Genomic DNA, 12,876 nt, shown 5'->3' on the forward strand with positions numbered 1-12,876 from the left:
AAGTGATGATGTAAAAAGGCTTCTGGTGGTGTCCTCAAATCCTCAAATAAGAGAAGCCCTGGGAGCCCAGATGCCTCCTGCCCCCTTTCCAGCTCTGGACTTATATGTTCAGTCATTTCTATGGGTTATACACATTCTCTTTGCAGATGTTTATCTTCTATATTTCATTTACATACCTGTTTTGCTCCTACTAGCATAACTATATAAGTATGCAGAATCCAAATCATTGTGGTTAAAAGTAACTACTTTGATCATTGTTCGTCAAATAGATAAAATAAAACTGACATCTTAGTTTCTGAATATGGATATCATATTGTGACAAATATATAAGGATATTAGTGGTTGGTTTATCTGAGTGAAAAAAAAATTGTCATAAGTGTAATCTGATAATAAATACAATGCAGACTTTTTGTGGGGCAAAAAGGCGTAACTGTTCAGAATCTAACCAATCTTAATTATTTCTACTCCCTAGGACCTTGGAAAAATGGTGGGCAACAAAAAAGAATGACATGGCCTCACTTTGCTCCTCTGTAAAGAAATGTATTAAATGTAAAACGTATGATGATCTCAGAATTTGGTACCATGGCTAACGTTTTGGAATCTTAACACTACTGTGATGTATGGAAAGCAGTAATGTTACGGGCAGGGGGCTCCCTTGGAAGATGTGAGGCCCAGACAAATGTGGGTACTAAAATACTTACGTCCCAGACTGCAGCCTTAATTTGTCTGCCAGTGATCAAGGAATAGGTTTGGAAAGATAATCTTCACAAAAATCACTCAATCATCAATAGAGATTTCGTCTTATGAAATCATTAGCTGTGAATTTGTCTTGTATTGGGCTCTCCTAAGCCTGGGGTCTGCGAAGATTGCCCACTTTCTCCATGGACAGGAGGAACCAAGCTACAGGTAACCCAAAATGCCTGCAAACTATGGTGGATTCAAGGTGCAGAACACAGTGCCTCAATATCTTTGTTTATAGATGCTTTGCACAGTAACCCGCCTTATTTGTTCTTGAAGGATATGAATATACATGCATTACACATACATCTTGTTAAACATATAGATTTTTTTATTCTGAGTGGGACACTTTTCCATTGCAGAGCCAGGAAAAGTAATGACAAGTGAACAACATTACACATATATGGTAGCATTGCCTTGAAGGTTTGAGAAATTTCTACAGTTAATAAGTTAAATAAAGGGTTTGTACATAAATATTTTTGCTAGGGACCTGTTGGTATCTACAACACAGATAGAATTCTACAGTTTGACAAACTCATACAATACTACACCGAGTGCAATTCTTTTATAACATTTCAAATATACAAAGCTCTTTTTTCCTTAATTTTTTTTTATAACAATGTTATTTACAAGATCAGTAATCACAGTTTAGTGACTCAAACAGTCCATAAATCTGACAGTTCGTTTCCCTTTGGTTTGGTATAAAAAGAAACCTTGGTGTGAGTATGAACACAAGAATATATGAAAGAGAAATAAAGAAGATACAAAGATCTTTTAAGTGCACTGACTATAATATTATTATTATTATTATTATTATTGTCATTATTGTTAACATAACTGTATCTCTGCATGTATTTTATTAAACCCATCAAAGATGTCAAGAATAATGTAACACTTTCAACTACCAAGAAGGGCTGGGGGAGAAGACCAATATGGCAGCAAATACATTAATGAGTTTGAAATCAGCATGTATGGTTGGAGGCTGGTGGTGGTGCAAAGATTTAAATGAGTTTAGCCTTGTGGAAAAATTATGTGTAAAAATGCCTATGCATAACCAAAGGAAAAAATAAAATATATATTTTTGCGTTTTGTAATACGCAATTATAACATATGATGATGTCATTTTCACCTAAACAGTAAAGGAATTTACAGATGGTGGTGTGCAGATTGCACTGCTTGGGAACTGCATAAATTACACTCATTATTACTGTTAAGCATGACGTCATGTGTGTTGTGTCATGGTAGTCATCCGGCAAGACACACAAGGCCCAACAGTCACTGGTCCACGTTTCCTTTGCCTCTTTCTCAATTTGGTCTTGATGATTTAGCTGTTGAGGTCCTCTTCTTGATTCAGCATACCTCTTTCCCTGTGTTGTTCCCAGGGATTATGTTCAGCTGGGTGAGCTGTGCGGCATGCTCCTTGGCTTTTAGCCTGAGGGCTGCTATGCTAGAGGCCCGTCTGTCTGCTGCAGCTGTTGCTGGGTCTGATAAGCCACTGGATTGCACTGCACTTTCGACAGCAGGACTGGGTTGCCTTAGGAGGGCAGCAGCAGTGGAAGCACTAGTAAGGGGAGCCATGGTGGAGAAAAGCCTGCAAGCAATAACACACAGCAAGATCAAGACCATGCATATCATAGGAGCATTACCTAACGAGATGTTTATTCCCCCATTGGCACGTTAAGAGTTAAAATATGGTCGTCTCCCAGTTGCCCAATCTGGCTCCCAACAATAGGACGTCTCCTGCTACTAACAACTTGGTCCGTACCTCTATCAAAATCCACAGCTGCCAAGTATTGAAATATTTTTGACACCTTTAACCCTTTGGGTATCAGTGATGAGCAAACCTATACATTGGAATGCTTTGTTCACCCTGCAGCACTTAAAGGGAGATTTCAACATCACTTTGCCAATCTATAATTCCAAAAACAGATCAGGCCTCGCCTTAAAACGAATCCTAATAAAACTAGAAGAGAAATATTTTCTTTTCACTGCAGTAATATGAATTTAGAAAACAAACTGTGTATATTAATTTCCCAAATGCATTACCAATTACTTTCATTTAAATAAGCTTTATCGTAGGTAAATCTTAAAAGTATTGTGCAGTAACGGAAAAAGGAAAAAAAAAAAACATTTGATTCTGGGAAATTAATACAACTATCAGTTAATTCTGGGTAGTAATAATAAATAATAATCATAATCATATTAATACTGTTCTACCTAGCTTTGCATATCTTTTGGATCAACAGCAACAAATTAACAGATATAAGAAAGGCTGAACTTGATGGACGCAGGTCTTTTTTCAGCCTATATAACTATATAAATTGTTTTGACTATTAGATATTGGGAATCCATCGGGAAGCTAGTGAATGTCTCAAGACTAATAATGCTTTCTTATGAATGTTTCCACTGGTAAGCTACCAAAACAAGCCAAGGGAGATGTGTGTACCCTCCATTAGCCTTAGCTGTGATCAGCAGCCTTCTTGCTGAGATGTGTGATGGCTCTTAGCACAGGCACTGAGGCAGGCTAGTGTTTGGTGTCACTAACTGAGCAATAACACCTGCCATTACGCTGGGGGCAATAGCATGAACTACTTTGTCTAAAGTGGGCAACACCAGAGCCATTGAACAGTCAAAAACAAACACTGCATACAGTAGTTCAAACGTTTGGAGTCACCCATAAATGTCCTTCTTTTTGAAAGAAGATTAAATTCTGGCCATTGAAATGGATCAGAAATGGTTGATTGTTAATGGAATATGTTCATAGGCTACATAGGCCCTTAATCAGCAGCTACCCTGTGTTTCCTTTGCCATTATGTTAGCACAGTTAGAAATGTCCTTGTTTTCCATGAAAACAGCTAAGTGACCCCACACTTTTGAACAGCAGTGTGTGTGTATAAATATATCTATCTGTCTATCTGTACAATACATGCATATATGCACTTGATATGACCAGGTGCCCCACACTGCATTTACCAAGATCTTACATTAATATTTCCATTCTATTTATAGTATTCATTCTCATTATCCATATGTAACTTGAAAAAGCGAATTCCTGAAAGCACTTATTTTTTAAGGATACACACACAGATAATATATAACAGGGTTTGTACTTGACATTTAAACTAGATTTGGCACTATCAAATATCTTTAGAATTCGAATATAAAATAGAACATCGAATTGCTCAAGAAACGTTATTAAATTCAACACATACGACCTCTCCAGATGTTAAATGGATTTTACCGACTAATTAACTTGTTAAGGTTTCCGCAATGCATTTTCAATTCCACCATATGAAGGAAAGGGTGGGGATGTTTTCTGTGAACAATCTGTTCATGGGTATATATATATATATATATATATATATATATATATATATATATATATACACACAGAAAACATTTGTTCTGATATTTCTGATATTTCTTGATCCTCAGCCATACAAAATGATCGCTGAGCGTCATGGGATTTAAAGTTTGCTGCTTGTGTCTAGCTGTTTGTCGTTAGTATAGCAGTATTTATCATTAAACTTTCTAAGTCAGGGTTCAAGTTGTCTATATGTATTTTCCAAGTATTCAAAAGCATATATTATTATGTTACTGCACTAATCAACTACAATTGGTTTGTATAAATAATGGAAACTGGCCAAATCGTTCTGTCTTCTGCTAATGTTTCCCTATTAACTATTGAAGTGTCATGTGGGATATAAAAGGTTAAAAGATATTTTGAGCAGCTTACTGTGGTTCCATTCCACCAAGGTTTTACTACCCTCAATAAAGGATTAAATACCCATCTCACTTGACAACATTATTGTATTTCCTAGTAACCATTTTTTCAGAATAAGAAACAGAATAATGCTTGTACAAGACAGTTAATACCAATTATTTCTAAACTTAGTTTTTTACCTGTGAAGCATTGAAAACTAAAAAAACAGAATTCACTATGTGCTGTCTATAGAGAGATCTATAAAAGTATGATATACATAAGTGTGACATTTAAATCACTGCAATATATTCATTTGTAGTAAGTAATTAAGCATTTAAGTTGAATTTCTTAATTTAAGCAAAATTATATATATTATTTGTACATTTTTTTTCGGGGGGGGGGGGTGTTACCAACGATTCAGAGCCTGTACTGGTCTCTTGTATGTGAAAATGAAATTCTAAATTTGGTAAAATGTCACCAAGCTGTTGGTACCGAATAAACAAGGTAAAAGTAAAAACAAGCAACGCCATGACTGCAGTCCAGTTGGTCTAATACCCATCAGTTAATTTACCAGTAATTCAGAGCCGGTACTTTTCTAGGATTAAAACTTGTTAATATGCAAAGAGCAGTTTTAATGCAAAAAGTTGTGCAGTCACTATAGCAACCAATCCAACCGTCCTGCTGATTGCCCCACTTTTATACCTATGCACCAGAATACTTTTTGTCTTGTTTGTTATACATACTAAACAATTGTTACCTGCCAAATGCAGGGCTGATGAAGGCTGGGTGTCGAAACACAGCTGCTCCCAGGAAAGTGCTGAGTCCTAATGGGGTCCCACTAGGGGGTAATGAAGTGGAGCCTGGTGGAGGAGGTAGACTTGGGAAGGCGGCAGCTGCAGCAGCTGCTGCTGCTGTCCATGCAGAGTCCAAGGCAGGATGGTGGGGTGGAAATGGACTGGCATCAAGGTATGGACTAAGGGGGTGACTGGCTGACAAGGGGCCTGGAAAAGGCAGACCTGGGGCGTGGGTCTGTGCACCAGCCTTCTCTCTCTTTCTCCACTTCGCTCTGCGATTCTGAAACCACACCTGAAACCCCAAGGAAACAAAATTAATAGTTTTAGATTTCCTTATTAGTTCTTTTTAAAAATTCTGGCACAAGTGAGTAAGAACAGGTTACTGGGTAATCAATCCCATGCTATGAAACCATGGGACCCTTGAATAATCCCTCTATATCTCATATCATGCAAGTTCACAGCTGGTGCTGATACCACGAAAAGATTCCTTGGTTCCAAAAGATGTCTATGTCTCAGTTGTGGCTGGTTATATTTAGCTTGCTTTATTCTGGACCAATATGACCTACATGGAAAGATTTTGACGCACACCTCAACATCATCTGTGTGATATATATATATATATATATATATATATTGTAAACATTGTGACTTGCATGATTATATATATATATAGATATATATACATATATATCTATATATATATATCATGCAAGTCACAATATTTAGAGTCACAATAACTGGATTCATGACGTTCTGCATTGCCTACAGAAATAAGGGCTATAATATAATGATGGGTTAGTCACATATTGCTTCTTTTTTTTCCAAGAATCAAGACTAGCTTGATTAAAGAGATATGGTTGCTACTGATGTCACCAGCCTCTACTTAATGTTCCATGGATGACCGTTTGGCTGATGAGCTAAGGGGAAAGGGGGGGGGATAAAAAAAAAGAAAACCATCATGATCCACAGTGTCTTTTTACAAGATGGTTCTCTGTTGAATCAAATGTGTCCTATAGCTGAGATGTCGGAGATATGATTGGATATTGCAATTATGAGATACAATTTGCTACCTTGTATTTACAGTTGGCCATGTACATACATATATACGTGCAAACATATAAAAGAGATCTTAATGTGTCAGCTGAACGTGTAATAAAAATACATTATAAAAATTCAACAGCAAGTAGCATATACACCACTGGTATAAAAATAAATGTTTTACTAGTAACTTCTGATATATAAATTAAAAGAAAAACATAAAAACACATGTCATTCTCTCCGTAACTTCCAAGTAAAAATATTGCTTTAAAATTCCGAAAATTATTTTAACATTTAGATATTATCCCAATTTTAAAGGAAGAAGTAGTATTGAACATAAATAATTCAGAAAGCTGTAATATAAATAAATACGACCATGTATAACAAATTGAAAAATAAGGGCAATAAGGGCAATATTTCTTCTATCCTGATTGAGGGTGTTATTGCTAAACGCCAATTGCTTACACTCATCTGTTAAACGAACTCATAAAATCTACATTATGAGCCTATAAATATAACCTTTTGCTTCCTGAGCAGCGCATTAAATTCTAGGGATAGTTAACTACTTAATGCTATTTGCTTTTTTTTTTCTTTTAATCCAAACGAGAAGACACTATCACCTTACAGGTATTATATTATATTAATCAGATACTCCAGAAATAAAAAAAAAACCTTATTTTAAGAAAATAATATACATTTCTCCATAATCTGCATGGAATAGACAATATTTAGTATTGGAATATGGTACATATCAAATATTAACCATATCCAAAACGAAATTCAGGAATCTCAAATAAATATACTGTAGTGGTGATGTTGGTCAAATGTATCCAATCATAATTTATATTTAGCGCTGGTATCGTTGTAGATAAAGACATACAAATAAAATACGATAATCTATAGCTGATCTCTTTAGAAATTGTTTAAATGTATATCTATTTATTATGCATTTAACGGATGGGCTTTAAATAGCGTTTGTACTACGCAGGGGGATAAACGGAAATAACTAAAAATAATATGTAGGTTTACAGAAAATGGAAGTTAAAATAAACAATGATCTTACTTGGAATTCGGATATGTCATCTATGAAAGCAACAAAATCTAAATATTTGTTCTATATTAACAGCGCTGCTTGTTAGCATAATAAACACTATTGTATTTGGTTAGCATTTTTTTTTTTTTTTTTACCAATTTTAAAAAATAAAATAAAGCTTTTTTCCCAATTGAAACGTTAATCGAGCATCTTCTATTTACACGATCTGCTGTAGAAATAATTTTTTTTTCTCTTCTCGCACCCCCCACCCCCCTAAAAGTTATTTAACTTTCCCACGAATTTCCCCCTGGAGCTGAAAATACCTATTTGCTGTCACATCCCTGTTTGACAATGGAGAAATGTGTCAACAAAAGATGGGAGACTTGTCAGATTAGACCCTTCTAATGCAAGAAGCTGTTGTGTATTAAATGAGCCATATGGAATTTATTATGCTTTATCAGCCTTTGATTGTAACTGTAAAGTGATTTGCTCAGCTTCAGACCTGGGGACATCTGTTTTCTGTTGGCAATCAGGGCATCCCAATGTTTATCGTCTCTTTGGTTATGAGACATGGGTTAGGAAATGTTCTATGGTATGGGGCCTTTTAATAGCATTGCACCCACTTACAGGGCCAGCTATTAGATCAATGCAGGGTTATTACTATCAAAAAATGAGAAATCAAATAGCATTAGCCAGGTCCATGTGTATACTTGATGGGGAAATCAAACAGCATTTTGCCATGAAATAGCCGTGTTTGTTCTAGCAGTAAGTGTGCTTTTATGAAGCCCTATTGGAGTCTTAATCACAGCCAGATACCTGCTTTGAGCTGTACTGATTTCTCTAACAACCAAATATTACTCCTGTTTGTTTCAATTAAAGGGATCTCACCAAATTAATTCTTATAGCAAGCTTGTGTTACCGAGTATAGCAGAATATACATATATATATATATATATATATATATATATATATATATATTTATATATATATATAATAGTTGTATATACCCTGACATTGCATATAGGATCCTTTTATATTTTATCCCCATTCAGCTTTAACAGATATGGACAATGTTTTCAACATTGGATCCCTCCCCAGTGGCCTTCAAACTTGCTCCTTAATTTATCAAAGGTGGAATGTAATAATTGCATGTTGTTTGATTAATTAATTCCTGGACTCATGGGAGATTTATTTGTTTTCAGTTTAGCATTTAGTTGGTGATTGCAGACAGCAGCTACATTGGAGACTCTATAAATAGACTCAAAATGCCACATATATTTATTAGAGCAGCTGGAGATCACATAGACAACTGAAGGTGGACAGAAGCCCACTTTATTTACCCTCCTCCACCCCCAACGTAAATGTATTGCCCTCCAAATCTCTGGACTCACCTGCACTCTGGCTTCAGTGAGATCCAGACGCATTGCAAGTTCCTCTCTTAAAACAAAAAAAGAAATAAAACTATTAGGTGTCATTCTTCAAGTAGCTAATAAATATTATATCATATAAACCCCAACATCTTTATCCATGCTTATTGAATTGCTGCGAATTAAACATGCCTAAATTTGTATACCTAGTACATATGTATATACCGTGTACACTGGTTAGGTAATTATGCAATGTTAGCAGATAAAATGTCTACACTGTGCGAAAATATATATGTACACAGTTCAGATAAATATTTATATTATATGAGAAATAATAATGAAATCATAAACTTGGACCACATATGACATTTTTAATCTAAATTGATAATTTAACTAATTAATACATATAATTCACGGTGATTTTAGATGTAAAAGTGTGGTAAGTAAGAACTGCATTTAATGAATGCATTCTATTGAATGATATAATAATGTATTTTAGATTTTTTTCACCCCAAATCTATTTCGATCAAATTTTTAATAAAGGCTGCGTTTCTTACAAGAAACCATAAAATAACAGTAATGATTACCGCTATTACAACAAATTAATGTTTGATAAGAAAATTTTTTTTTTTTCTGAAACGAATATTTTCGTTGACATCGAATAATATACCTTAGCAAATGGATAATAAAATGCTAACTTTTCTGCAAACTTGATATCCCCCTACTTAATTAAAATATGAGTTTTGGGTTTTGTTTTCACAACAAAAAAATACTGTACATATTAACATAATTCGGTTCTAGCGTTTTAATATTATATAGGGGTATTCAATATTCAACTATATCCTCCATAAGCATAGACTGAAAAAATAAATCAATAATAAAACAAGCAACAAAAATAGCATTTATAAATTACAAACTATTTGAATACATGTTTGAGGGATTATAGAGCCACAATATCTCTGAATATATTCATTTAATTGAAACAGGTGTTTGCTTAGATAATAGTAAAATGCTTAATTAACTGTAATATATAATTACTTTGTAATCTATCCATCTATCTATCTATCTATCTATCTATCTATCTATCTATCTATCTATCGCTCTATCTACCCATCCATCTATCTTATTGTCACATCATCTTTATCTCCCAGCCTGCACCTATGCATTTCAAGAAAAGTGACAAGAGAAATAAACCCTAAATCACATAGATCTAAGGATTTCCCTGCTGGGAAAGACTTAGCCAGAATGTGACACCTAGCAGCTTTAGTTTTGACAGAGAAAGCTTCACTGCATCGTATAAAAATAAATCGCTCTGTAAGAGTTCAGCTGGACAGCTTCTCCGCTAATATAGCCATTTAACTAAAACAGATCTCTGTATAGATAAAAAAAAGTACACGTATTGAGGGGAAAACCTTTGAATTACTAATAATGCACATCAGAAAAATCTTACAACCTCGGGGGATTAATTATTTATTGCTTCTTAAATTAAGGTAACGAATATTCTTAATTCATAAGAAGTACGTAAAAAGTGGGGTTTGTGGTAGTTCCTTTCACTGCATTGATTTTATAGCTGGACAAGATAAAATGCTATTATTTGGGGCTATTATTCCCGGGACCCGTTCCACCCTCTCTCCCTTTTGCTGAAAATAGGATTTACCTGGTGAAAACGTCGGGATAGTGGGTTTTCTGGAAGGCCCTCTCCAGCTCCTCAAGTTGGTAACTGGTGAAGGTGGTCCTGTACCTCCTCTGCTTCCTCTTTAGCATGCCCTCCTCTGAGTCGCTACCTGCTGACAGACACACACTGTCCTCTCCATCCTTGCCATCACCATCCGAGGTGTGAAGTAGAAGCTCCTCTTTTGGAGAAATGTCCCCATCAGTCCCACAAGTTGGTTGCTGCTGTTGCTGATATTGAGGGAGCTGGTCCTTCAGAAGTCCTCTGTTAGAGTTGCTGGTGTTGTTATTGTTGTGTTGCTTCTCAGCTTCGTCTTCTTCCTCTTCATCCTCTTCCATATCCTCATCATCATCATCCTCTTCCTCACCTCCCGGGCTTTGAGAAAGCGCTCCCAGCCTTTCCTGAAGAGAGGTACATGAGCCGGTGGAACCAATCTGTATCTGCTGCTGTTGGAGACCCTCTGGACTCCCATCTTCTCTCAGCAGGGGGGCGCTGTTCTCCCTGTACGATTTACTTCGGCTGATGCTGACCTGAGGGGCCTGGCTGATCTTTAGACTATGGTTATCCCAGCTACCCTCACCTCCAGCCCCTACAAGCAAGAGGCGGTCAGCCTTATCCGATCTGGGGACTCCAGACCTAGCATCAGGCAGAGATTGGAGGTGCAATCGCCCACCAGTCCCCACAGGACCATACAACCTTCTTAACTTGGGAGGCAGGTGCAGTTCAGCCTCAAAAGTAACATTACTCTTCGGAGACCCTACAACGAGAGATGGAGAATTAAGAAAAGATGCAAAACAGAAAAAAACATGTTACTCATGAGTTCACAAACCACAGATATTTATTTATTTTACTATTAATAATATTCTAGAATATTAATAATATTCTATATTCTATATATGTAATTTAAATACTGTTAACGAAAGTAATTTATTTCCTATTAATTATTAAATTAGAGTGACTTACAAAAAATGGCTTACTATCAATAAATGCCAAATCAATTATTTTCGCTTTAATATTTCCCAAAAATGATTTCCTATTGGCAATACTCTTCGGTTCATTGAATAATGAAGTTAACATAACAGATTTGATGGGAAATATCCTGGTAATTGGATGCCTTTGAAATCAGTCTAATTACTGTCAACAAGGAATTTCAACACTTGTAAAAGTAGATTTCACCTCCAACCCACCATATGTTTATTAAAGCCACATCTGAAGGATATTTTGTTACATCCACATGGACACATTACGCGTTTTTATATAATTATATTAAAAAATAAATATGTATATTATTTAATATATATTTGATATATATGTACAGATATGGAAATATATGACATTTCTACGACTTTTATAACTAAAAAACTAATGATCAGATTATCGGTAGGAAAATCTCATGCTAAAATGTATCTGCTGTTAACCTAATATTTTATTAGTATTAAAACAAATAAATCAGATGTTTTAAAATGTAAAACAGTGTGCTTTGGCATGGTTTTCCCCACAGTTTCCTTTACTATTGTCGCTCGATATGTTAAATTCGAATTATTCACATTTAGAGGGGAAAAAAAAATTCTAACTGAATTCATCAGAAATATTAATACTGTAGAATGAGTAAATACTTTCGTATGCTCATTGGAAAGTGCTTTACTCACTTAACCGATTAAGGTTTTATTAATCATTTGACAACTTTAGTGCCCGAAGGAAATAAACAAACAAATGAAAATAGCAATGCTAAAGAACAGATAGGTTCTAATTTATTTTAATAAAACAGATTTAAAAAAATATATATATTTCATTCGATGTCAATAAAGCTGCCATTAAAATAAGTACTAAGGGGTGGAAGACGTTGTTTTGAGACATATAAAGGCCTATACTTTGTTTCAATTCAGTAAGATTGTAGCATTTAATTGATTTACTCACTCACATGCTTTCTTACCTTCTAAAGTTTTGTCCTGATCGGTCCTGTTGGCCAGTGAAGGCAAGTTCTGAGTGCTGAGCAGTCTCATTTTGCAGGGACTCCTCCTGCCGAGAATGCTGTCTATGCAGTAAGAGGAGAGCAGGGTAGGGGATTTACTTTTACATTCCGGCCTCTCAGAAGTCTCTTCTTGGTACTGATTGCTCATGGCTCTCTCTCTGCCTGTTGCTTCTTCTCAATGTAGCTGCCAAGAGATTGAGAGCTGAGCTGCAAGGCTGGCTGCTGCTGCTATTGCTAATGCTGCTCAATGTGTAAGTGTGAAAGCCTGTAGGGTTTACAAGATCCCACAACATCAGTGCCACTCTTCCCTCGTCTTGATCAGGGCACCAGTAGCTAGTGTAGAAAGCTTTACCCCAGAGCCCCTCTCCTCCACGTGTTACAAGGTGATACTGGATTGGCTCAAATGGATTCTGCCACTCATCATACACAGATTAGCCAATGGCTGCCTGCAAATCCTGGATTGGATTCACTCATTAGCATGATGGAACCACCAGCTAGATACTATTTCCTTAAAGCTTGCATCACAGTGGTTAATTTGCCTGTCTAATTCAGGCGTTGT

The 12,876-nt window shown here is 35.8% G+C and overlaps 1 protein-coding gene across 1 annotated transcript; it reads right to left on the minus strand.

The window, feature by feature from the left end:
• Positions 1 to 1,048: 1,048 nt before the first annotated feature.
• On the minus strand, positions 1,049 to 12,637 carry ARX (aristaless related homeobox). Its single transcript, XM_053457339.1, has 5 exons — positions 12,279 to 12,637; positions 10,331 to 11,102; positions 8,698 to 8,743; positions 5,199 to 5,527; positions 1,049 to 2,329 (listed from the first exon to the last, which is right to left on the minus strand). Exons 1-5 carry the CDS (start codon positions 12,463 to 12,465, stop codon positions 2,089 to 2,091), a joined length of 1,575 nt encoding a protein of 524 aa, XP_053313314.1. The 5' UTR covers positions 12,466 to 12,637; the 3' UTR covers positions 1,049 to 2,088.
• Positions 12,638 to 12,876: the final 239 nt, after the last annotated feature.

The sequence above is a fragment of the Spea bombifrons genome, chromosome 2 (assembly GCF_027358695.1).
Source record: "Spea bombifrons isolate aSpeBom1 chromosome 2, aSpeBom1.2.pri, whole genome shotgun sequence".
NCBI classification, from domain to species: domain Eukaryota; kingdom Metazoa; phylum Chordata; class Amphibia; order Anura; family Pelobatidae; genus Spea; species Spea bombifrons.